Source organism: Cottoperca gobio, chromosome 9 (genome assembly GCF_900634415.1).
Source record: "Cottoperca gobio chromosome 9, fCotGob3.1, whole genome shotgun sequence".
In the NCBI taxonomy this organism is placed as follows: Eukaryota; Metazoa; Chordata; class Actinopteri; order Perciformes; family Bovichtidae; genus Cottoperca; species Cottoperca gobio.
In genome coordinates, this window is record NC_041363.1 from 23,860,295 (window position 1) to 23,882,067 (window position 21,773).

General features: G+C 41.3%; 2 protein-coding genes across 2 annotated transcripts in view; both read left to right on the plus strand.

The window, feature by feature from the left end:
- Nucleotides 1-774: 774 nt before the first annotated feature.
- LOC115013281 (uncharacterized) lies at nt 775-3,961 on the plus strand. The gene is made up of 3 exons (XM_029439456.1): nt 775-907; nt 1,963-2,592; nt 3,072-3,961. Exons 1-3 carry the CDS (start codon nt 859-861, stop codon nt 3,551-3,553), a joined length of 1,161 nt encoding a protein of 386 aa, XP_029295316.1. The 5' UTR covers nt 775-858; the 3' UTR covers nt 3,554-3,961.
- Nucleotides 3,962-8,719: 4,758 nt separating this feature from the next.
- Nucleotides 8,720-21,773, plus strand: part of rasgef1ba (RasGEF domain family, member 1Ba) — a 31,290-nt gene continuing 18,236 nt past the window's right edge. The window contains exons 1-4 of the mRNA XM_029439454.1: nt 8,720-9,017; nt 15,747-15,929; nt 16,216-16,338; nt 16,481-16,618. Of these exons, the coding sequence (XP_029295314.1) occupies nt 15,753-15,929; nt 16,216-16,338; nt 16,481-16,618 (438 nt within the window). The 5' untranslated portion in view covers nt 8,720-9,017; nt 15,747-15,752. The remainder of the gene's footprint in view (nt 9,018-15,746; nt 15,930-16,215; nt 16,339-16,480; nt 16,619-21,773) is intronic.

Below are 21,773 nucleotides of genomic sequence, written 5' to 3' on the forward strand. Positions count from 1 at the left end.
TCATTGTAATTGAATATTGGCAATTTTTTAAAAGTCTAATTTTAATTTTGACTCCTAATGCTTTTTCAATAATTATTCATATGTTCATTTACCTAAATCGCCCAAACAGAAACAAACAGATTTGCATTTCTTTAATATCGGATGGTATCACTATAGGTTTCCTTTTGCGTCATCTTCCGTAACGGATCTAGAGATACTACAAAGATTATGTTGATACTCAGCACATTGCATGTCAACACCTGATCATAAGCTGTTTTTTATCACATAAAACTACCACAGCTTTGTTACTGGTTGCACATTATATATTGACCAAAGCCCATGGTGCACTTCTTTGAATAAATATTGTACAATACACAGTTCCATATGAATATAGTGCATATTAAAAAGGAATGAATGTGTGATGAAAAACTCATAGCATCCTTCTTAGATACAATAACATAAAACTTTAATGATCCCAGAGGGGATATAACTAATTATAGGGTATGTAAAGATAAAATATATAGGGCACATGGGAACATTGCAAGCCATATAAAGAATATGTAATACATTGTCAGTACAATATGTAAATGAGTGTTATGTGGGAGATATTGCATGCAGAAGTAATTGGGTGTGCACAATAATAGTGGTAGAGGGAGTCAGAGGAGAAATTAGTACAGAATACAAAATTATTATTATTATTTAGTTATTTGTTTTATCTGTCATAACTGTCATCATACATTCTTTCTCATTTACATTTGATATTTTTAAACAACTCTGCAACGCTGCACGCGACGTCACGCGCTTTTACTCGACGTCACCCGGAAGAGAGGAGTGTCGGTGCTTGTGAGGATTGTTTACATTTTCTGCAAGCCCGTTAAAATGAATCCTCCGATGATAAACTCGACCAGCTCCGTTTCAACGACCAAAAGTAAGAACTGCTTAAGCAACTGACATGCTTAGGTGGTTGTTTAACAGGAAGCAGAGAGTCAGTATAAGACAAACAGTCATGTAGCTAGGTTAGCTAACCGTTAGCTGCTAACATTAGCTGTGTTTGTTACAGAGAGCAGAACTAGCTTTCTAGTTTGTTTTCACTCAGTTATTAAGCTGTTGAACCATTCGGTGCTAATTGTTCTGCTTGTGCAATGACTCCCTGAATTATGAATTGTTATAACGCTAGTATTATTCCGTATGTGTCTGGATTATCTTGCTGGTTAACCCTCAACTTTTTACCCGATAACTGACTTGTAACTGTTAACATACTGTGCCTGCTAACAGCTTTCTATCTGGCTATTAGCAAGCGTAATGTCAGGATATGATCTCTGCTAAAGATGGACATTAATTAAAATGTCTGGACCTAAAATCTACCGGTTTAACAGCACAATGTATGACTATCTTATGTTATTGAAGCCAGTTGAATAGTTTGTAAATACGTTTAGATCCTTACTTCTGCAATAAAAGCAGACTGTTGTGAATGTAAATACATTTTAGTTAGACTTACTAGATGGGGTACTGAAGATAAAAAAAACATCCACTCCTAAAACTAAGGTGCCATGTATGATGGTGACCCACACTCTATCTTTACCTTAGCTGGTTTCTGATTTCTTAGGTTTTTCTTTTTTTTACTAGTGAGATCAGTGGGTGTAGCATTTGGATGATTCAAACACCTGCAGACTTTTAGTTTAAAAATGATTATTAAAGTGATATTCTAAGACCAGTGGACGCTCATGTGCAGTGAACACTGTAGGTCCATCTAGCTAAAATTAATTGTGTTTTAGTATGGCCGAAGGTGTTTTTAATATTCTTCCACCTTTTTATATCAGTGAGGGTTCGGGCTGATCTTCTCAAAATCAAATCAAGCGTCAGTCTAGTCCAAGTCGATTTAATTATGTTTTGTCATAAACATATTTATGATCCATAACCCTTATCCATCATCATCAACTGTGTAGTTGATCACTGTTTTCAGCTGTGTTTCTGTATGCTCAGGAAAACGAGAAGCCGAGCGCTCGGTTAACTGGACGGTGGAGGAAACTCAGGTGCTGCTGTGCGCCTGGAGCGATGAGCGCATCCAGAAGAGTTTGGCGGAAAACCTTCGTAACCGGCATGTCTTCAAACACCTCTCAGTCCGCATGAGTGAAATGGGTTTTTCTCGGAGTCCACACCAGTGCCGGCTTCGTGTCAAAACTCTGAAGGCTAACTATGTGAGAGCCAAACTACAGAGGAGTGTTGACAGCTCGCAGCCTTGTACTTTTAAATATTTTGCAGAGATGGATGCTGTGTTGGGCCGGAGGTCAGCGGGAGGGGAAGGAGGGCCTTATTTTGTTTCTCCAGAACGGATGGCAGAGCGTCACCTCGACTCCATTGACAGGACAGGAAGCATCCCCCCAGATTTAAATTCTAACACAGAAATTAGTGGACACCATTTGGGGAGGACAGAAAGACAACGTTTGAGGTCTTTCGACGATCGAGAAGGCCGTCAGTCTTGGCAGCTCGACTCTGAAGTTAAGTTGGAGGAAAGAGAAGATTCAACAGATGAGTTTGAGCTCAGCAATACAGGATTCCCACAACAACACCATGAAGTGTTTCTGGAATCATCCATCCATCGAGAAATTACTGGTACGTACTGTGATTATTATATCAATTATTAGAGGCTAAGAAATAACCCCACAAAAGCTAAATGCTGATTATTTGACACGATTTTAAGGTTCTTATGGTCTTATAGTTTTGTTGTATTGCAACGTCTGATGAATTACAAACTATTTGCACATGTGCATGTTAACTGGAAATTTGTAACTGGAAATAATCACAGTAGTTTTGTGTGACAGGAAACACATTGCTGAAAAAAATATGTAGGCAACCAGATTATAACCTGACTTCAGACACAAAATAATATTTTTTCAGTTGTGCGGTCAGTTCAAAAGTGTGTGTATTTTAGTATTAGATTGGACAACACACTAACAACCTAAACCTTTTTCTGTGCATGTGCATCTTCAGTAGCTGGAACGAGAGAAAGTTTGACATTTTTACTTATTTCTGCTCCAAAGATATTCCTGTCATCAGTAATAATCTGTACTGTTTTACATCCTTTGTTTTAGGTACACTAGTGGAAAACAGCTGGATCAGTCCTTCCTCACATGTAGTACCACCTCCACCTACTGCTCCTCCAGCTGCTCCTCCTCCCCCTCTTACTCCTCTGCCTGCACCCCCAGATCCCAGCCCCAACACCCTCCCCACCTCTGGCCCTCATCACCCTGAGTCCTCCTGCGTCAAACACCTGTCGGAGTGCTTCCAGCGGCTGGTGTCGGAGACCCGGGGCCTGCTGGTGCAGCTGGAGAGCCAGAGGCAGGAGCAGGCTCACTGGCATCAGGAGCTCCTGGCCCAGTGGCTGCAGAAGGAGGAGCGCCGGCAGAGGGAGACGGCTGAGAGGGAGGAGAGGAGAGAGAAAGCTCGCATGGAGCATGAGATCAGAGTCCTGGAGCTCCTCACCAGTCTAGCCAGAGAACGCGGGTGTAAATGTGGAGGCAGCCACACTGTAGCCGAGGCACCAAATCACACCATGAACAAAAGCGGAAAGTAGGATGCGCCCACACCAAGGACTTTTACAATGGTTGACCCAAACTGTGGAATGATATTCAAGCTCAGGTGGAGCCAAATAACGGCTCTGATAATGGAGAAACAGCCACATTCAGGGCGGCTTAGTTTAGGCCTTAACCCTGAAGGATACGGGTTGTCATTTCAATTTAACCAAATTCTGAAAGAGACCATAAAAATCTGTGACTATAAGAAGATGATTGTTGACTGACCACCATGGATCGGTCGTGCTCAGAAATCATAGAAAACTGCAGTTGAAATCTGAAGGGGAATCGATTCTTCTCTCTGTTCTCTGTCACAACTTCTTTGAAGGGATTTCTTAGCTGTCAGTTCATTGCACCAAATGTTTCATGCACTTTTCTATTAAAAAAAAAGAAATGATATTTTCAACCGGTTTCTATTGTCCACTGGAATCTGTTTTGTTGATACTAAAAGAAAAGTCTTAATCTGTGCTGGTAGTTGACAATATGGGCACGTTGCTGAAGTCTCAGCAACCCAAGTGACAACTTCATCACTTCTGTTAAGCCACATTCCCACTGGGTGTAAAAACCCACCAACACCCACTAACATCTGGCTTTTGTCTTCAGTGGGAAAGGTTACAATCAGCAGTCATTCCCCGGACAAATGACTGCAGCAGTTGCAGCTATTTATTGGCTCTATTTATCCTCCCTGACAGTAATTGCCATTGTTTAGTAACCTTGCTTTCCGGCATTTTCGTATGTCCGACGTGACACATCGGAGAGAAAAAAAACAGCAAGCCGTACTCGTGTAGTGGCAATGGGAAAGGAGTCTATTTAAACAGTCTATTTTTAGCAGGTTTTCCCGTGTTTAAAACCGCTTCATGTCTGCGCTAATTTTGGTGGACAAAGGGTATTAGTGTCACTGTAAATGAGCTATAGTGCAAGTGAGCCGTATGGGGGACAATGTCCTACGAGAAAACAATGATGTCCTAGCTATAAATTTGACAGTTACCATTGCGTCTGTCATAATAAACTTTTTCAAATAGATTTTTACTTTAGATTATTTATTAGCAGCATCACCATATACAGTGGGTATATGGTGATGGCTGATTTAATGCACCATTGTCAAGTTAAACATAAAGACAGTCAGTACATTAGATTTACATATACGACTAATGTATCTCTGTTGCACAAAGAAGACATACTGACACATGAAATATAACCATAGTGTGGAGAGTTGATCTGTTACAGATCTGACATTAATGGAGTAAAATATAAATATATTCTCTAATTATTTATTGCTTTGGAATCAGTGCAGATTTGATTAAACATCTCACACACTTGGTGTCAAAAAAAAAAAGCCTCAGGATGTTTGTCCAAGTGTCCATGAGCGAGACACTGAACTGTGGCTGCTCCAGGGGCGGCACAAATGGTCTTACTGTAAATTCCTGATGCGTATCTTCACGGCTCCGTGTTGAAGCTATATTGGGAATGTCGGACGCACAAAAAGTCAGTGTTTATTTATTTTCCTGCAGGAACATTTCAAATCCAGCACATCAGCCTGGATGCTACGCTTGCATAAGAGACCTTTGGCACAGTTCTGACACTCACTAGTCTCGTTCTCCATGAGAGTAAACATCTGATGTCTTCAGACACGCAACATGTTAATGAAGCTGTGGACACCGGTCTTTTTTTGTTCTGTTATGTCTCTTAACAATCTGTGATATTTTTTTTCTCCTTTCCGCGACGCCCTGCTTCTGCTTTACACTTGCAGGAAGTCTATTTATTAAACCTTCAGGCTGATTGTTACCTGAATAGACAAACTGGTAATCTTTCACTCTGCCATTCAACGCAGGCCTGAAGGTACAGAGTTTGTACGAGTTAGATTGGAAAAGCCCCACTTTCTATTGAAATGCTGAAACCAGATCGTAATCAGCTCTGGTCAGTCTGGTATTCTGTTATACAGGCGCAGGAGTACTTAAAGGATATGGCTTTCTTATTGTCAACAAATCCCATGAAAAGACCAAAAATGTGTCCTATTAACAAGTATTGTCTGCGTATCCAGAGCCTGATATATCGTATTCCTCTGTGCCATGGAGCTCCATTGTTAAAAACACAACAATGACTGTTTCACTGGGTGACATGTTCCTTTATTACCTTGAACACACACACCGTAGTTCATATCGACTCCCACTTACACCGTCCTGCTGCTCCAAATGATCTAGATAGAACAGATGTGGATTAATCCGCCACAGAAAATAGTCCCCAACAAATGCACGATTTTCCTCCTTTTTGAGTATTTCTCATTTAAATCTACAGTGCCCAGCTGTAGTAGCAAACCACTGCACCTTTACATGTTTCTGAGCTGTTTTTAAAGATTAATATCTTCCGTATGAACACATGGGCGAGGGCAGGGGTACTCATTTTGCTTTGCCGATGGGCCTCTTCTGCAAATTGATTGCATATATTCAATTCCTTGTGAACCCTTTCTGCACACATTATACGCTTTCTTGATCATCTCTAATCTTAATTTTGAAGTCGAATGTCCAAAATGTCCACTAGAAAAGAATTCCTGCTTCAGACCTGATCATTGTTTGCGGTGTCTGCCGGCGTATATTGTGTTTGTGTCCAACATAATGACTGCAATCCTGATCTTTGTGGTCAAACTCCGTGCTGTCATTTAAGCGAGAGAAAAGCTGGATTAGTGCATGTACGTAAATCTGCCTTAATACCAGATTACGCAATACCTCTGGACGTTGACGAGATTTGGGATGATTTGCTGTTTACCATGGCTTATTACTCCGCTCGGACACGTGGAGAAAGTCAGCCAAGCATAAACGATTGTACGGCTAAACAAACATACGGTTTGTTACTCTTTGTACTGTTTAGAGTAACTGAACTATAATGACGTTTTTCTTAAATAACGTTCTATTTTCTGTTGTTTAAAGATGAGCAGGACCGATGAACATTGTGTTGATATATTCTGCGGATACAAAAGAGTAAATGAGCAGTATTAATTGTTACGTAACTCTAATTTCTCCTCTTTCCACATTGTCCTTGTAGCTGAGAATTCATTTTTAATTGAGCTAAATAAATGAAAAAGACTGAAGTTAAAATCACACAATGGCCCTTGTGAACATAGAACACAGTGACACTGCCAAGATTAGGGTTTGCCAGAGAACACTGCATCAAAGGATTTAATACAGTTGGCTTTTGAATATGATTATGGTTTGTATGTTTATTTCGTTTAATCTCTACACATTTTTTTTTTGTAGAAATCCATTGATTCATCCCATTCTGGACTTTCACATAATATGAACCAACATGTTTAATTTTCTCTACAAAAGGAAGCTTCCTTTTTATGTGTCGCCCACTTAGAAACAGTTGTCACCTTGAATGATTTGGATACACAATGGACATCACTGTTGGTTGGAAGAACTAAACAGGATACGTTGCTGTGTTGGGGACAGAGAGAGAGAGACTCAGCTGTTCGGCTTTATTTCATGCGACAGGTTTTTCACTGATATAATCTGTGCAATTATAATTTGTTTCTTTCAGTGGTCATGAAGCTTCAGTTTACATGACCTGAACTCAGAGCGAGGCGTGTAGAAATACAAAGGGAGGGAGAGAGAGGGGGGGGGGGGAATGGACATGAAAATGGGCGAAAGGGAGGGGGGGGGGGGGCAAGAGAGGGAGGTGTAAAGAGAAAGGTGAAGAGAATAAATTTAAAATATTTATGGGTAAGCGTGGAATTGTAACCTTGTTAGCTCAGAGCCAATTTTCCTCTGCAGCTTCTCGGCAGGTCACAATGAATGCACACAATATATAAACAGAGCGGGACACAAAATAATAATGAGCATTTTATCGTAGTTATTGTTGTCACAGTGTAGGGACGGCAGTGTCAGTCTGTTGGTCCACCTCTTTGGTCCACACTGAATCCACTATCAGATGGATTGCCATGACATTCGCTACGGAAGCTCTTTGGTCCCCAGAGGATGAACCCTGCTCACTCTGGTGACACCCGGACTCTCACTCTTGCATTTCATGACGTTGACTTTTGTCTTTTGTAGTGAAACATATTGAGAGCTATCAGATGGATGGTTATTATATTTGGTACAGATATTCATGTCCCCCTCACGGTTAATTGTAATCATTTTGTTGATCCTCGCCATCTAGTGCCTTCATCATCGCCTGTCAATCAAGACTTCCTATTTCTACTATTGCTACTCAATGTTTTCAGTCTTGAGACGCGAGAATGTTGTTGGAGTTGTGAGACGACGCTTACGACCGGATGGTTTCGCAAGTAGCCAGTTTACGAGTTAATTTTAAGATGATAAAATGCTACGTCGTTGTCAGCCATTAACTGATCGGATCCGAGATTGGATTTTGGTCAATACGTTCCGCTTCTTTTGCTCTCCACACGGACCGTTTACCTGTATCCAACCAAAGCCTGCTCAAACATGATTGGTCAATACTTCCTGGACTAGAAACGGAAATCAACTCTTCCAATACCAACATCTTGTACTGTTGCCTACAGATTCTGAACTCAAAGCTAAGATAGTGAACATGGTAAACAAGTAGGCTACAACCTGACAGGGCTGCTAGCTGTACACTCAGCGTGCTATTATTTCCAGGCAAGGCAAGACATTTTTATTAATGTTACACATTAGTTTATAAATTAACTCAATGTGCTCTATATTAAAATGCATACACCCCTCCCCAAGAAAATGCAAACATATAAAGGTGAAAGAATACAAGAGAAAAAACAACCCCACCAAGGAAAGTGAAGAACCCCATATCACATATTACACAGACACACAGACACCTACAGGTAGAAACTTCTCTTAGACCTGACAATACAGGAAAGGTTTCAATTTGTTTGTCATGCGGATTTCTTTCTTTGAATTGAGGTTATTTGGCAACACTTCAGCTGACATTTCTGTAGCTCAAATAAAGAAACTCAACTGCGAATCGAAACTTAAAAGAGGAAGAATGGGAAAGATACAGTTGGAAGAAACGTCAGAGTGAGAGAGAGAGAGAAAGACAGATAGAGAAATTAAATTGAAAACGAGAGAGGAGAGGGAGGATGAGAGGGAGAGGGGGGTGTGGTGGAGGGAGTTCTCTCCTCTGATTGGCTGCCGCCTCCCCCTCACAATAAAGTCTTGAGGCTGGTCGCGGCTCCGCAGCTCATACACACAAGAGAAGGCGGCAGCGGAGCAACACAGCCGGAGCTGTCATTCATTCATGCGGATTCTTCGTCTCCAAACAAACGCGCTGCTCTGAAACCGACAATACACGTTGTTTTTATTTCCTGCATTTGCACCTGAATAATGCTGCAGTGAGTGACCGGAGCGGGCAGGCACTGCTGGGTTTCACCGCCTCGGTTTATTCACATGTAAAAGGAGAAAGTCTCGGCTGCTTGAAGGCGGGTTCGCACAATTTGGGAAAGGATACGAGGGGGAATTCTCACCTGGATTACTGACTGTTGAGGTGAGCCGACTGACTGTTGGAAGATTTTGTGTTTGAGGATTTATTGAATGTTATGTTGTTTGTGGACCTTGGAGACCTACGAGGCAGCTTGTCCAATGTGCGCGCAGGTGGTGAAAGAGCGCACTTTAGTTCCAGCTAAAGAGGCAGCGTTTGTAAACCAGCTGACCGCTGATTTGAAATGCTATTTCCTTAACTGCAAATGTTAATATTGCAGTTTGAGTTTCTTGTGTTTTGAATTGACCATTTATTGCAATGCTGGCAATGCGCTTTATTGATTTTATCCAAAGCTGCATCCTCCAGAATGAAAACAAACCAGGGAAATGATACCCCCTATGAACTGTTTGTGTAGCTGTGTCGGTCTTATCATTTTCCCGAAGAGAGCCCTACATTGTACCGAAGTGATGGAGTTTGTAATCGGTGTCAATAGTGGACTATTTTTAACTCTCCACTACCTTGTGGTTAAGAGGATTCCCCCCTCCCTACCTCTCCTGCAAGACGACGAGGGATCAGTGAAGTTAATCCCACATGTCTCCTGAGGAACTCTGGCCGATTCTCCTTTCCGTGCCACTGCTCTTTACAAGCATGCATTTGGGTTTCCTTAATGTGCTGACAAGTTCAATCCGTTTATTGGTGATTTGGCAGGACTGACGATGTGAGGGTGCCTCCTCTGGAAACACTTGAATGAGTTATTGTTGCGGTGGATTACATGGTTGCTGCTGTACACTGGTGTTGTGTAGTTGTGGTTGTGGTGCCTTGTTTGTACAAATGCAGACAAATGGATGCCCTGGGTATCTGAAGCCACAAGAGCCTGATATTTAATGCAAGCTGTGATGTAATTGTACATAAAAAAAGGTGTGAAGACTGCAGAGTTTGGGGATTTAAAAGAAGTGTGCTGCACTGATTTATTCAGTAGATGAGCAGATGGAGTTTTGCTTTTTGGCGCACTTGTGTTTTACTCAATTTGGATAATAAGTGAAAGTTTAGTTATATGTAACTGTTGTATGTAAATGAATGTGAAGCAGGTCTCAACTACAAGTTGAGATGCAGTCTTTTAAATGTGATAAATCAATGGATTTATAATGCAGATGTCTAAAAATAAACCTTCCACCTTCTACCACATTGAGCTCAACATGGACACCTGGACACAGTTTGGTTGGTTCATGTGTCCGTCAAGGACTGATGACGCCAGATGACAGAATTTGATATGGAAGCTGTGTTTTTTTTACCACTCAGTGCCACAGCTGCAAAAATTACCCTCCCAGTCCAGTGTCAGAAATGTAACCGGGTAAAGGGCAAAAATGCCCCATTAAACCTCAGAATGTCCCTAAGAAAACCGAGATCGAAGGGCAAAAATGTACCATCCTTAATCCTACATTAGTCATTTAAATTCTATTTCCGTCTCTTAACACACACTCACACAAACAGCGCTGTTGTCCACGTGACGTTGCTGTTACGATACCTGGCAGAGGCCGGGCAAATGGCAACCCTGCACCTGCAGTGAAGTTGGCTGCTGCGATAGAGCCGTCACTAAAGGCAGCTTTACATTATGCATTTTAATCTGGGCTCATGTCGCATTTAAAAACAGCAACTTTATGCACTAGTTAAGTAAAGTTCCACCAAAATGTTGTTAGACAGTTGGGGTAAAAATATTCTCCAGCCTAGTTTTAGTTTAAATACTTCTGACCACACGCCAACTTCAAACAGCCGTCTGTGTTTAGACTACTTCCACTGTGGCCTCTTCGCAGCCCTGTGCAGCCACTCTGCTATCTCTCACCCTCGTTTCCTCAAGCCATGGATGAGTGAGATTCCTCATGCCTTAAAGTGTTTACGCAGTAGAAAGGGGGGCTGTTGATTTACTTTTGGTCCCTCAAAGTGTCTTTGTGCCTGCATCACAGTCCCTCTACTGCTGTAGCCTCCTTCTCCAGCCTCAATGAAGCAAAGGCAAAACACCTTTTTATTTTTTTCTGTTGAAACCACTTCTCAAGCACATTGCTGGTTTACATTTTATGCCGCAAAGGATGCTTTATTACATCACAAATCTCAGAGCTTTACTGCTTTGACCTGCCTCAGTGGTTGCAGGACAATCTGGGAATTTTCTCAGAGAAATGGCATCAGGGAAGTGCTTAAAAAAACACTGCTGGTGTACATCTTGTGAACCACGGGAACGATTTTCTGTGTGTTCAGGCTTTTTTCTTTACAGCCTCTGAACTGCTGAAGGGCGCTCATCACAAGCGGTCGTTAACGCTGCGGTGGGAAGAGCCTCCGTCGGCTCTTTTTGATAACGCATTTTGTGCTAGCAAGGAGGCTGGGCTCCATCATTCTCCCTCTGGGGAAGCTTCCCCACCCACACGTTTGGAAGCAAATCTTACCTGCAATTGTCATTGATGGCTCTGCAGCCTGATGGTCATTTCCAGTAAATGGTTGGGTTTTACTCCTGATATATTTGCCTGGGGGAGGTTTGGTGCTTTTTAAGCCACCGCCCTTCTGTTTTGAAATTGCCCCACAGGACAAAATAGAAGAAATATTTTGTTATTTCTATAAGCGTTTCAGTGAATCGTTGCCTGAAACTAGAAAATTCCTTGTTTCCTCAACTAGTATTTCACCTCCAAATGCTTAAATCCGTATCCTTTAGTTTCATTTCTGCAGTTCCCGTTTCAGCTGAGTGAATACTAGGAAGAAGGGAAGAAAGTCCCCAAACCTCAAGACTACCACGAGACATACCTGAATCATCTCAGAGACTCAGTGCCATGTAATAATCAGTCTTTACAGTAGGAACAGTGTCTTCAAGAGCGTAAAAGTAGGCCTGTGCCCGAGTACTTAAAGAAGACCCTGTTTTAAAGCTGGTGGCTAAGAAAATTCTGACATGTCATTGTTTTTGATGTAGTTCTGAGAAATGTGCAGCCAAAAAGAAACAAGTTGTATGTCCGTTTAAAGCTCTATTTGTTTTTAGTGGAGTAGAAAAACATATTTTGATGAGCGCAAACGAGAAATGTGCGTATACTCTGTTTCTAAATCCAATTTAAGTCCAAATCAGACTTCTTTTCATACATTAGGGCAGATGGCTACACGCATAGCCAGCAAGACTATAATTAAAACCATCCTTCCAACCTAAACAACCCCCCCCCTCCACACACACAAAAAAAGTGGGTAGGCAAGCTGTGGCATTTTGTTTGTTTACCTTCTACTGCCACCCAGCCAGCAGCCACGCTAAACCAACAGCAATGTGCTAAGAGTTTGCTTTAGTCAGGCCAGGGGACTCGACATGTGGTCCCCCCCACACACCCTTCACTACTACTACTACACACACCACCTGGAAGCCAAATGTAAATCTATGTGTCTCAGTTGTTGCTGCTTGTAAGCATCCTGCACTTTGTTTTTAGGATTATGGTGAAGGCTGCAGTTGGCGTGTGTGGAGAACAGACACTCTTGGCTTCAGTGCAGAGATAGTGGTGATGATGATAGTGGTGATGATGATAGTGGTGATGATGATAGTGGTGGTGATGATAGTGGTGAACCAAACTGATTAGCATTTGTTTGGCCTGAGAATAGCGTCTCAGTTATCACCAAAAGTGGCCCTAAAGGAAATGCAATTTTATTTTATTTTCGGTCTTTCTCTCGATTCAGTGAAGACATTTCTAACCCATGTTTGAACATTTCTATATAGATAAAGTGCATTTGAAATAATATAAGAAAATCAAGAGCATTTTTTAAATCCTCAAAACGAACCATGACCAGCATCAATCAATACAATGCCCAAATATGCCTTTAAAAATGGGATTTAAAACACAATAGTGACCTGCATCTGCTGGTAGGCAAAGGTTCTGCTCGGCTTTAAGAGACGGAGAGATTAGGGCAGAGAACAAAGTGCAACATCTGATCTCATGGCATCCACTATCAGAGGTCTTATTTTGTATTGGCAACACTGCTTTTATCTACAAAGAAGCCCACCTGCCCCCGGCAGCACGAGATTGATCCAAACCGTTCGCCTTTTCAAAGACATCAGACATCAATACAACTTGTTGCAATATTATATTTTTACTTTCACCGTATGCATTCTGCGACCTGAGGTTCATATAGGTTCATATCGGCTTCAGAGGATGTGCATGTGTGGATTTGAGCAGTGTGGTAGATGAAGGATAACTGGTAACACCAATGAAATGTTGAACTACGGCAGCAATTGGAGTGCACTAATGTGACTGGACGATTCAGATTCCCCGTTCAATACCAGTGCTCTCCTGTTTCCTCTTATTTAAAATGGTTAACCCTAACTGCTTTGCAATTATTTTGATAGTATTTAAAAAATAAAATAATGTATCAATTAACTTTAATAAGAAATACATCGTTTTTAAGTAAAAAATATTTAAAACAATGAAGGGAGTATTCAAATTTAAGCTCCACGTCAAACCAAAACAACCCCCACCTTAATGGTAAGGAAAGTGAGCGTGGGATAAGGGCGTTGGTGGTTTAGATCCCAGCTGGGAAAAGTGAATGAGGCCTGTTCTCAGTCCTCTATCACCTGCTGCTGTTGATGTGCTCTTCATCTGCACCCCAGTGGCATGTTCAGAGCTTCTTTATGGACAGTACAGTTCTGTGGTTGTACTTGGATGCTGCTAAGTAGAACAGTGTGGTACTGTAGTACTGGTAGAAAACCCTCTGTGGAGTAAACAAAGATCCAAACAGAGTTGACCAGGATCTCCCTCCATCAGACTCGTGATGTCCTGGTCTGGGAAGCCACATGGCACAGCAGATGCTCCGGTTGCTGTGCTCTGACTCCTCACACTTGCCTTTCTCATGGAAATGGCCATGGCTGTCTGGCTGAATAATAGCGATGGTCTGTGTGTGCACGCGTGCATTATGGGCTGGCATGTGTGTGAAAGTAAAGGGTGGGTGGTTTGTCTCGTGTGGGTGAAGGCTTTAAGTGAATTTATGAATAATCTGTTTTATTTTTAGGAACCTTTATCTGCCATGTGCTCCTGCAAACAGAACCGTTTCTTGTGATTTTTAAAGCTCAAGACTTAAATGCTAATAATTAGTACCTGTTAATCCCCTTTATGGTCTGATCAGCAGATGTTTACCCCTTTTCATTTTCTTTTTTTCTTTTGTAAGCCGTCTCTGCAAAGCAAAATTACATCATGGGACAATGAAGCCCTTAATGTATTTGAACTCCTTGTGGCAGTGTGCGGGCAGGTGCAGTGTATACCTCCTGGCATCCCCGTATCCGTCCCTGGCAGCCTTGAAGGCTTCCTGACACTGCAGGCAGCCATGGGGCAGCATATTGTCTAGAAGGTGGGGGTGTGGAGGATTGTGATGGTGTGTGGGGGCGGGGTTGTTGCACCCAGTGTGAAAAGGCCCTTTGTGTTTTCCCCAGCCATAAGTCTGCCTGGCATGGGATTGAGCCGAAGTGCCAGGTTCAGAGGTCAGGAGGCTGTCGGAGGAAAGTGTGTGACAGCTTGTTGTTTCTATCCTTGTGAGGACCCGTTTGAGTTTTAGACGTCAGAGTGAGGACATTTATTTTTTATTTAGGAAAAAAATACTTTTTCATTAAACAAATGTTCTTAAATGTAAAATGTCTGAACACAAGCACACATACTAGAATTATACCAAATCTAATGCACTCCAAAATGTTAATTTTATTCTTAAACTATTTAGAGGATATGATAACATGACTCCAAATTTGGCCAGACATTGAAACTAGCTGTACTGTTTTCCTGTATTTTTCAGTCCTAGTTTCTCCAAAACTTATCCAAAATGGCTTGTTCAGTATTGTGCTATCAACTCGTCCTCATTGGAAGTAACATATCTGGTGAGTAACAGACAAAGCCGTGATTGTTTGGAATGTACGGATCAATGTTAAGTGGATAACACTGCAGGAGCAGTTTGACAAGAGTCTATGGCAATGTTCTGATCAATATTAGCGTGACACTAGCGCACTAGCATAGGACTGCACACGTGCTCCTCCACTTGACATGTTCTACCCTGAATCATGAGTTGTTGTGACACACACGCACACACACTTGGAAGTAAACGGGCAATGTGATCATACAGAGTGCTTTCAGGGTAAAACAAGTGTCAGGACATCCTGCAGGGCTACAGTTTGACCCTGAATGTCTCACAAGCTCTTACACGTTGTGTACTTTCATTTTCACAGAACGTTCTTTATGCGTCTGTTGTTAAATACCCGCTCAAATGTGAAATCTGAAACCTCAATCTGTTTGTTTTTTTCTGAGAATTTGGAAATATGGTTGCTGCTTATGCAGTTATGTTTGAGCTATAACTGGTTCTGTACAGCAAGAATCTTATACTGCCAGGGTTATGGGTTCAATTCCATGTAAAGCTCAGTGGGGTCAAAACTGATTAAAGCGTCGGTGAGCTGTCTATTCTAGTGTTTTTCATTGTAAAGCAGATGACACATGAACCTCACTACTTTTTTCACTCTCATGCTTTTTGTGTCTCAACCACAGTTTGCATTTCAGCTTTTTTTTTCAGTCAACCATTTGTACGTCCAAATAACCTAAAATCTAAATCCAGAAACCTCAAAATGGACTGCAGGGATCCAGCAGAGGAAGGGTGTTGACCGACTGCGTTCAAAGTTTTGCCGTCTGTGTTTGTGTTTGAGAGCTATTTTGGATTTGTCTGGCTACCCTGCATCAGCGGTGAAATATCTATCTGAGAAGAAGTAAGAAGAGTGTTGACTGACCATTCCTGTGTTTGTGCTCTTTCTCTTTGCAGGACAACATGCCTCAGACACCACCGTTCACAGGGCAGCTGCACACCGGCAGCTACAACAAGAACCTTTACCAGACCAAGGAGGAAGGCTACCCTGGCCTTTATTATCATGACAACAACCTGGCTTCCGGGTCCCTGGAGGCCCTCGTTCACCACTTGGTCCCAACCTTAGACTATTATCCAGATGTAAGTATTGTTTTTTATTTACATTTTGTGTTTTGTCTTTATCCCTGGTGGTTTATTTTTCTTTCAAGGTAAAAGTTTTTTTTTTTTCTGTCTCTTGTCTTTCTTGCTTTTCCCTTTCTTTCAGTACATCAGGAATTACAATATTTATATATATTGTTGTTTAGGTATAATTCCCCCTAGTGAATTTTCATTTAATGTGGTTTGAAAGCCTTTTCATTAAACTTAAATGATCAATTTGACATGTGATTTAGTTTTGTAGTAAACATATTACATTGTTTCTCCACAGAGAACTTACATCTTCACCTTCCTGCTCAGCTCTCGTCTTTTTATCCGCCCGTATGAACTCATGTCCAAGGTGTGTCACCTGTGCATGGAGCAACAGCGACTCAGCGATCCCCAAGCTGACAAGGTACCCTATATCAAATTTCTAGTTCCTATTCATGAATTTTAAGAAATCGGTAGAATATTAGCTGTGAACCTGCTAAGAAAATCTAGACATATACGTCGTAGTTTGTTCACTAAATGCTTATGTGTTCATCCGGCATTTTTAGATGAGAGTAAGGAAGATCGCTCCCAAGATCCTCCAGCTGCTGACAGAGTGGACGGAAACGTTCCCATACGACTTCAGGGACGAGAGGATGATGCGGAGCCTGAAGGAGCTGACCCACCGGCTGGCCAGTGGAGACGAGGTCAGTCTTTTATTTCTTTTTGCTGCTCACCGAATACATGCAACAAAGCAGATATTCATGCTAAATGAGTTAAATAACAAAAGACTTGTCTGCTGATCAGATAATATGTGTAAGTGTTATCACAAGCCGTGGGGTGACGTGTTGTAAACTGCACGTGCAGCAAAGCTACAGGCACAGGCAGATTTTTGCAGATAGCGGTAGAGGGGGTATCTCTGGCAACAAAGCAGTTTTGAGGCTCGCTGATTTGAGAGAAAAGTCCCATTGTTCATGGGCTAGGTGTCCTTTTTGTCGTCTCTGTGGCGCTTCTTCCTAGGCAGCATTTGAATTGTTTCACTGCTGCAGAGCTGAATGTTGCTGGCTTAGCGTGCCGTTAGCCTCTGCTGCGCTGTTTGGATCGAAGTTTATTTAGTGGGGTAGAACTGTTTTTGTCCCCTACCCTCTGTTATCTTTGTTGCACATGGAGACCCTCCACTGTTGGACAATTCGATACAGAATAGTTGCTTTGACATGCAGTGACTCATGCTCTGTGTGCCATGAAAGGAAATGGTAATGTGACTTTTTTTAAATTAAGTTACATGTGTGCACCTCAAAGGAATAGCTGACCATTTTTGGGGAAATCCGCTTATTAGCATTCTTGCTAAGAGATAGATGAGAGGATTAATGGGTGACAATTAGCGTAGCATAAAGACTGAAAGCAGGGGGGAAAACAGCTAGCCTTTTCAAAGTAAAAGATTTGGCCTAGTAGCAAATTAACCTGTTGTATATCATTTGTTTAAGGTGACAACTAGAAATGTACAATGTTGTGGTTTTAGAGGAAGTAACTATTTCTTGCTAGCTGTTTTCACCCCTGCCTCCCAGGATATGCTAAATATACCCCTCAAACCATCATCTTACTTGTAGTTTTCCCTTTGCGTACTTCTCAGAGTTTTCACAAACGGTCTTCGTCTGTTACTGCTCCAATTAGGTTTATTAGGCTTTATATCAAATGTTCTTTCCCTTTCATGTCACCAGTGGTAGCGTTCCCACTTCACTTTGCTCCAGTCTAGACAAATAATTGGGTTAGTCATCATGAATCGGGGTTCTTTCATTGCGTGTCCTGATGGTTTCATATGTGTTTTGGAGTGCTCTGCTTTAGAACGCGTTGCATATCCAAGTTACTTGTGTATCTTGTTGGGGGTTGGCGTTAACATTAAGGCAGCAGGGGCTTGTTAGGACCAGACAATGATGGAGACACAAATATCCATCTGTCCTGATGGAAGACATCCCTCCTTCACAACTCTACACAAGAAAAACACCCATCCCAACTTGTTTTTATGCAGGTTTAACATGACTCATCAATAGTACAAGCACATGTATTGATCCTAATTTAATCTTGAAATCAATATGTTTCTGACATGACACTTGGACACATTTACAGCTCCCACGTCTGCTCTCTTCAGCCCCCGGGGCATAAAACGCATCTTAACTGACCATCAGTAATACACACTCCCTCGGTCAGGCTCATGGACATGGATTCTGTCTTTTGCTGGTCTCACAAACGCCTATTGATTTCTCAGTAGATTGGCTGCTATTGGATAAAATCAATTCTGGCCTTGAGGAAACAGAAAGCCATGGAACACAAGATTCCCTGGTAATTTTCCCTTGAGGTGATCTCATGCTCTGTACATTTAACAAAATAAGATAACGTGCCTCATTTAAGAGTATCAATATCATTGAAAGCCACAGGTGCATTTCTAGCTTATCAATGGCTTATTAGGGCATATTTGAAGCCTTCTCCTTCCTTTTTTTATTTTTCCTTTTTTTATCACCTAAAATCTCTGGTCATTGCTACAAACAAGTTTGAACAAGCAACACAAGCACTTAGGTATTTCTGCTACAGATGGGGTACAAAGTATGGGGAAAAAGCAATATGAAGTGTCTTATTATTCGGAGTGATCGTCTTCGGAGGACCACCTTACTGTAGATTTGCAGTGATCCTTAAGGACAAGTAGATCCAAACTATGCCAGGAAGTTGCCTCCTCAGAATTTATTAGCCAGCATCAGCAGTATTTTAGTTTCTCCACTCATTTATTCAGTTTTAGTTTTTAACTTGTCTCCCTTTGTTGTAGGTTGAATGGAATGTGACATGATCACTCATTACAGAGCACATCTCTCTGTAATATAAACTATTTTAACGATGGTAGAAGAAAAGTGAAACAGAAAGTTGGTTTCGATTGCGAAATAATTTTAACTTTTGCTTTCAATTTCTCTTTAAAAAATAAATCTGCTCAATTGTGTGACTTTGACGAGTTCCTATGCTGTTGGGCAACGATTCTAGCAATGTCACAGCATACTCAGACCTCAGCAATAAATGTGTTTTTTTTTTTTTTTAAATGTGGCACAATCATGTGTCTGGGGGGAGCATGACGCTGCCTTTGATTGACCCTGTATGAACAGAACATTTGACATGTGGCATTAACAGACTAAAGCTCTTTCCATGTAAAGGTTCCGAACACTAGATGTATTTACAGTGTTGACAAAGCAACCTTTTACAATACTTTACAACACCCTGCAGATATCACCCTGCGATATCATTTAAGCCACAGGCATGTGTGCTCATGATTAGCACAGCGGGGCTGAGAATGTTTTTTTTTTTTTAATGAATTGTTCTTAAGGAAGCTTTGGTGCCTCGGGTTCACAAATTACCACAAGCAAATGTTGAGGAAGTAAAGTTGTGATATTGTTTATTCACATATCCATAGATGATAACCTGTGATAATAAAATGATTCCTTGCTCTGGGTCGTGCAAATGCCGCAGGATATTTCTGCGAAGAAGTCCAGCTGTTGAAGTGTAAGGAAGTAGTCCAACAGCGGTGGTTTGATCAGAACTAATTTGCATTATTCTTTCTCACAGATTCTCCAAATCCATGTTTTGAAAACAAAACACAAATGTCTAACCATAAGCAGGTCTTAAGTACAGAGTTTCAGAGCGTTGACCGCAGCACTCTGGGAAAGGGTTCGAGTCTAGAATAGATGTCCCGAACATCTGGTCAGAGTCGTGTCCAGACCACACTCAAAACATTCCAGGACCTTGATCTCTGTAGTAGACTGTCATTATGGATGCGGTTGGATATATAGGGAAGCAGCAGTCGAGAAGAAAACAAACGCTGTGATCTTGATCTGACCTCATTTGATGGTACCGCGTTTTTGCCATCCCTCAAAATGTGCAGTCTTTATTTTGCACTAAGTTCTTTTTTTCGCTTTATTATAATCTTGGTTTGGATGCCTGGAACTTTTGATGCAAGGCAGATCTTTGGAAAAACATTACTGTGCATGCACAGGACCCTTTCATGGCAGGTGCCATGGTACGGTGTGTTTTTAAGTAACTGTTGGAAATATTAACCTGAACACTGCCTGGTTTTGGTTTGGTTCATAACAAAAGTTAACCAAGTGTTCCCGTTAGATAAGAAAAAGGATAAAATACTTTATTGTTCACCAGGATGGAATGTTGTCTTTAGCAAAGAACAACTGATGCCATCAAAGAACACCAGGGCACTGTAAAATATAGATAAATAAAACAAAAACTTTAAAGATAAAGTACTATCAGAGCAATTGTTGCAGATTGGTTTTAGAGTTAAAATGCTCATTGATTTAAAAAAGACTTTGAGGCAGATTCCTCTCATGTTTTAAGTCAATTTCCAGAGCTCTAGACTAGGTTTTGAGTTTCTCAAGTTGGACTTGAGACTTGACTTTAAATGGTCAGCATTCAGAGACCGAAAAGATGGACCTCATTTATATAGCGCTTTTCCAATCATTGGGATCACTTGAAGCACTTTACAGCTGACAAAGACTTGTATTTGACTTGCATATAACACTTGAGTGGACTTGGCTGGAGTGACTCGAGAAAGGACCTGGACTTGTAGCAAACGAATGCTAGATGCTAAGTGCATCTTTGGTAGGTGGTTTGATGGTATTTCTGCCCCAACTTGACTTGGCAACATGGATGTTTTTGTAGATAAAATAATCCTTCACAGTGCACCTTTTACTATCTGTTCATTAGTGCTACTTGGCTAACCTGCTAAAAACAGTCAGGTCTTTTTGTGTAGGTCAGATGGTGCTCCACATGAAGTAACATCACTCAGCCAAAAAAAACAGGAACTCCAGTGATATGATGGCATGAAGCAACCACACGCTCAGTCGCGTTGACTTGTACTGAGCAGCCGTCTGCCACCTCAGGATCACTGCCAGGGTCGAAAGCGTAGGGAACAACGTGCCCCTGCTAGGCCCCCTCATTCGTAACGCCAATAGTTTTGAGCAAATTAGAATCCCTCTGCTTAGAGATGTCAGCCGTGCTGTTGTCTCCAAGATCGGTGACTATATTTATCCGACCCTGGCCCGTCCTCGGTTTGTGGTGGGGACAGAAGCTTCGGCAGATGGCTAACTTTGAAGTGGTAACTGGAGCGATTTTCACTGGTGGCTTGTCTCACTGTACAGGAGAGTGGTCAAGCAATAGCTGAGTGTGTGCAGTGTTTAAAATGATATTACAATGGCTGAATGGAGGTATTTCATGAAGGTCTGTAACTAATAATTATTTTCAATATATTCTAATCTCTCTGTGTTTTTTTGGATTAATGGCTTCATAGTAGATGGAAAGTAATTGATTATAGAATAGAATTTGTTGTTAACATTAATTTCATGCAAGTAGTGCTGAATTGGCTGTCTGCTGTGTTCAGGGCTGGTAGTGCAGGAGAAACATCTGATGCCAAAACGATAAGTTGACAGACAGAAGATTATTCAACAAAAATTCATATACTCGGTTGATCGTTTAATGGTTTAATGCACCTTTTCAAGCAAAACATTCTCTGGTTCTAGCTTCTCTATTGTAGGATTTGCTGTTTTTCTCTGATTTTATTGCATTGAAAATTGAATATCTTTGAATTTTAGACTATTGGCCAAACAAAAACGAGCCATTTAAAGACGTCACCTTGGTCGTCACCATTTTTACTTATTTTTTGACTCCTACACAATCGATTCATTGTATTAAAAACTAATAATGAAAATAATCATTAATTATAGCCATTAGTAAAATCATCAATGACTCTTGTGCAGCTGGCCAAGAAGCAGAGATTATTTAATAAGAAGTTTTCTCTCTGATCTCCAGTCCATCTTGTCTCCT

What these genes read in the sequence shown, in the direction of transcription:
- LOC115013281 (XM_029439456.1), top strand. Translation starts at nt 859, where the DNA reads ATGAATCCTCCGATGATAAACTCGACCAGCTCCGTTTCAACGACCAAA. An exon ending in CTCCGTTTCAACGACCAAAA is followed by an intron (nt 908 to 1,962) that starts GTAAGAACTGCT and finishes CTGTATGCTCAG; the next exon opens with GAAAACGAGAAGCCGAGCGC. An exon ending in CATCCATCGAGAAATTACTG is followed by an intron (nt 2,593 to 3,071) that starts GTACGTACTGTG and finishes CCTTTGTTTTAG; the next exon opens with GTACACTAGTGGAAAACAGC.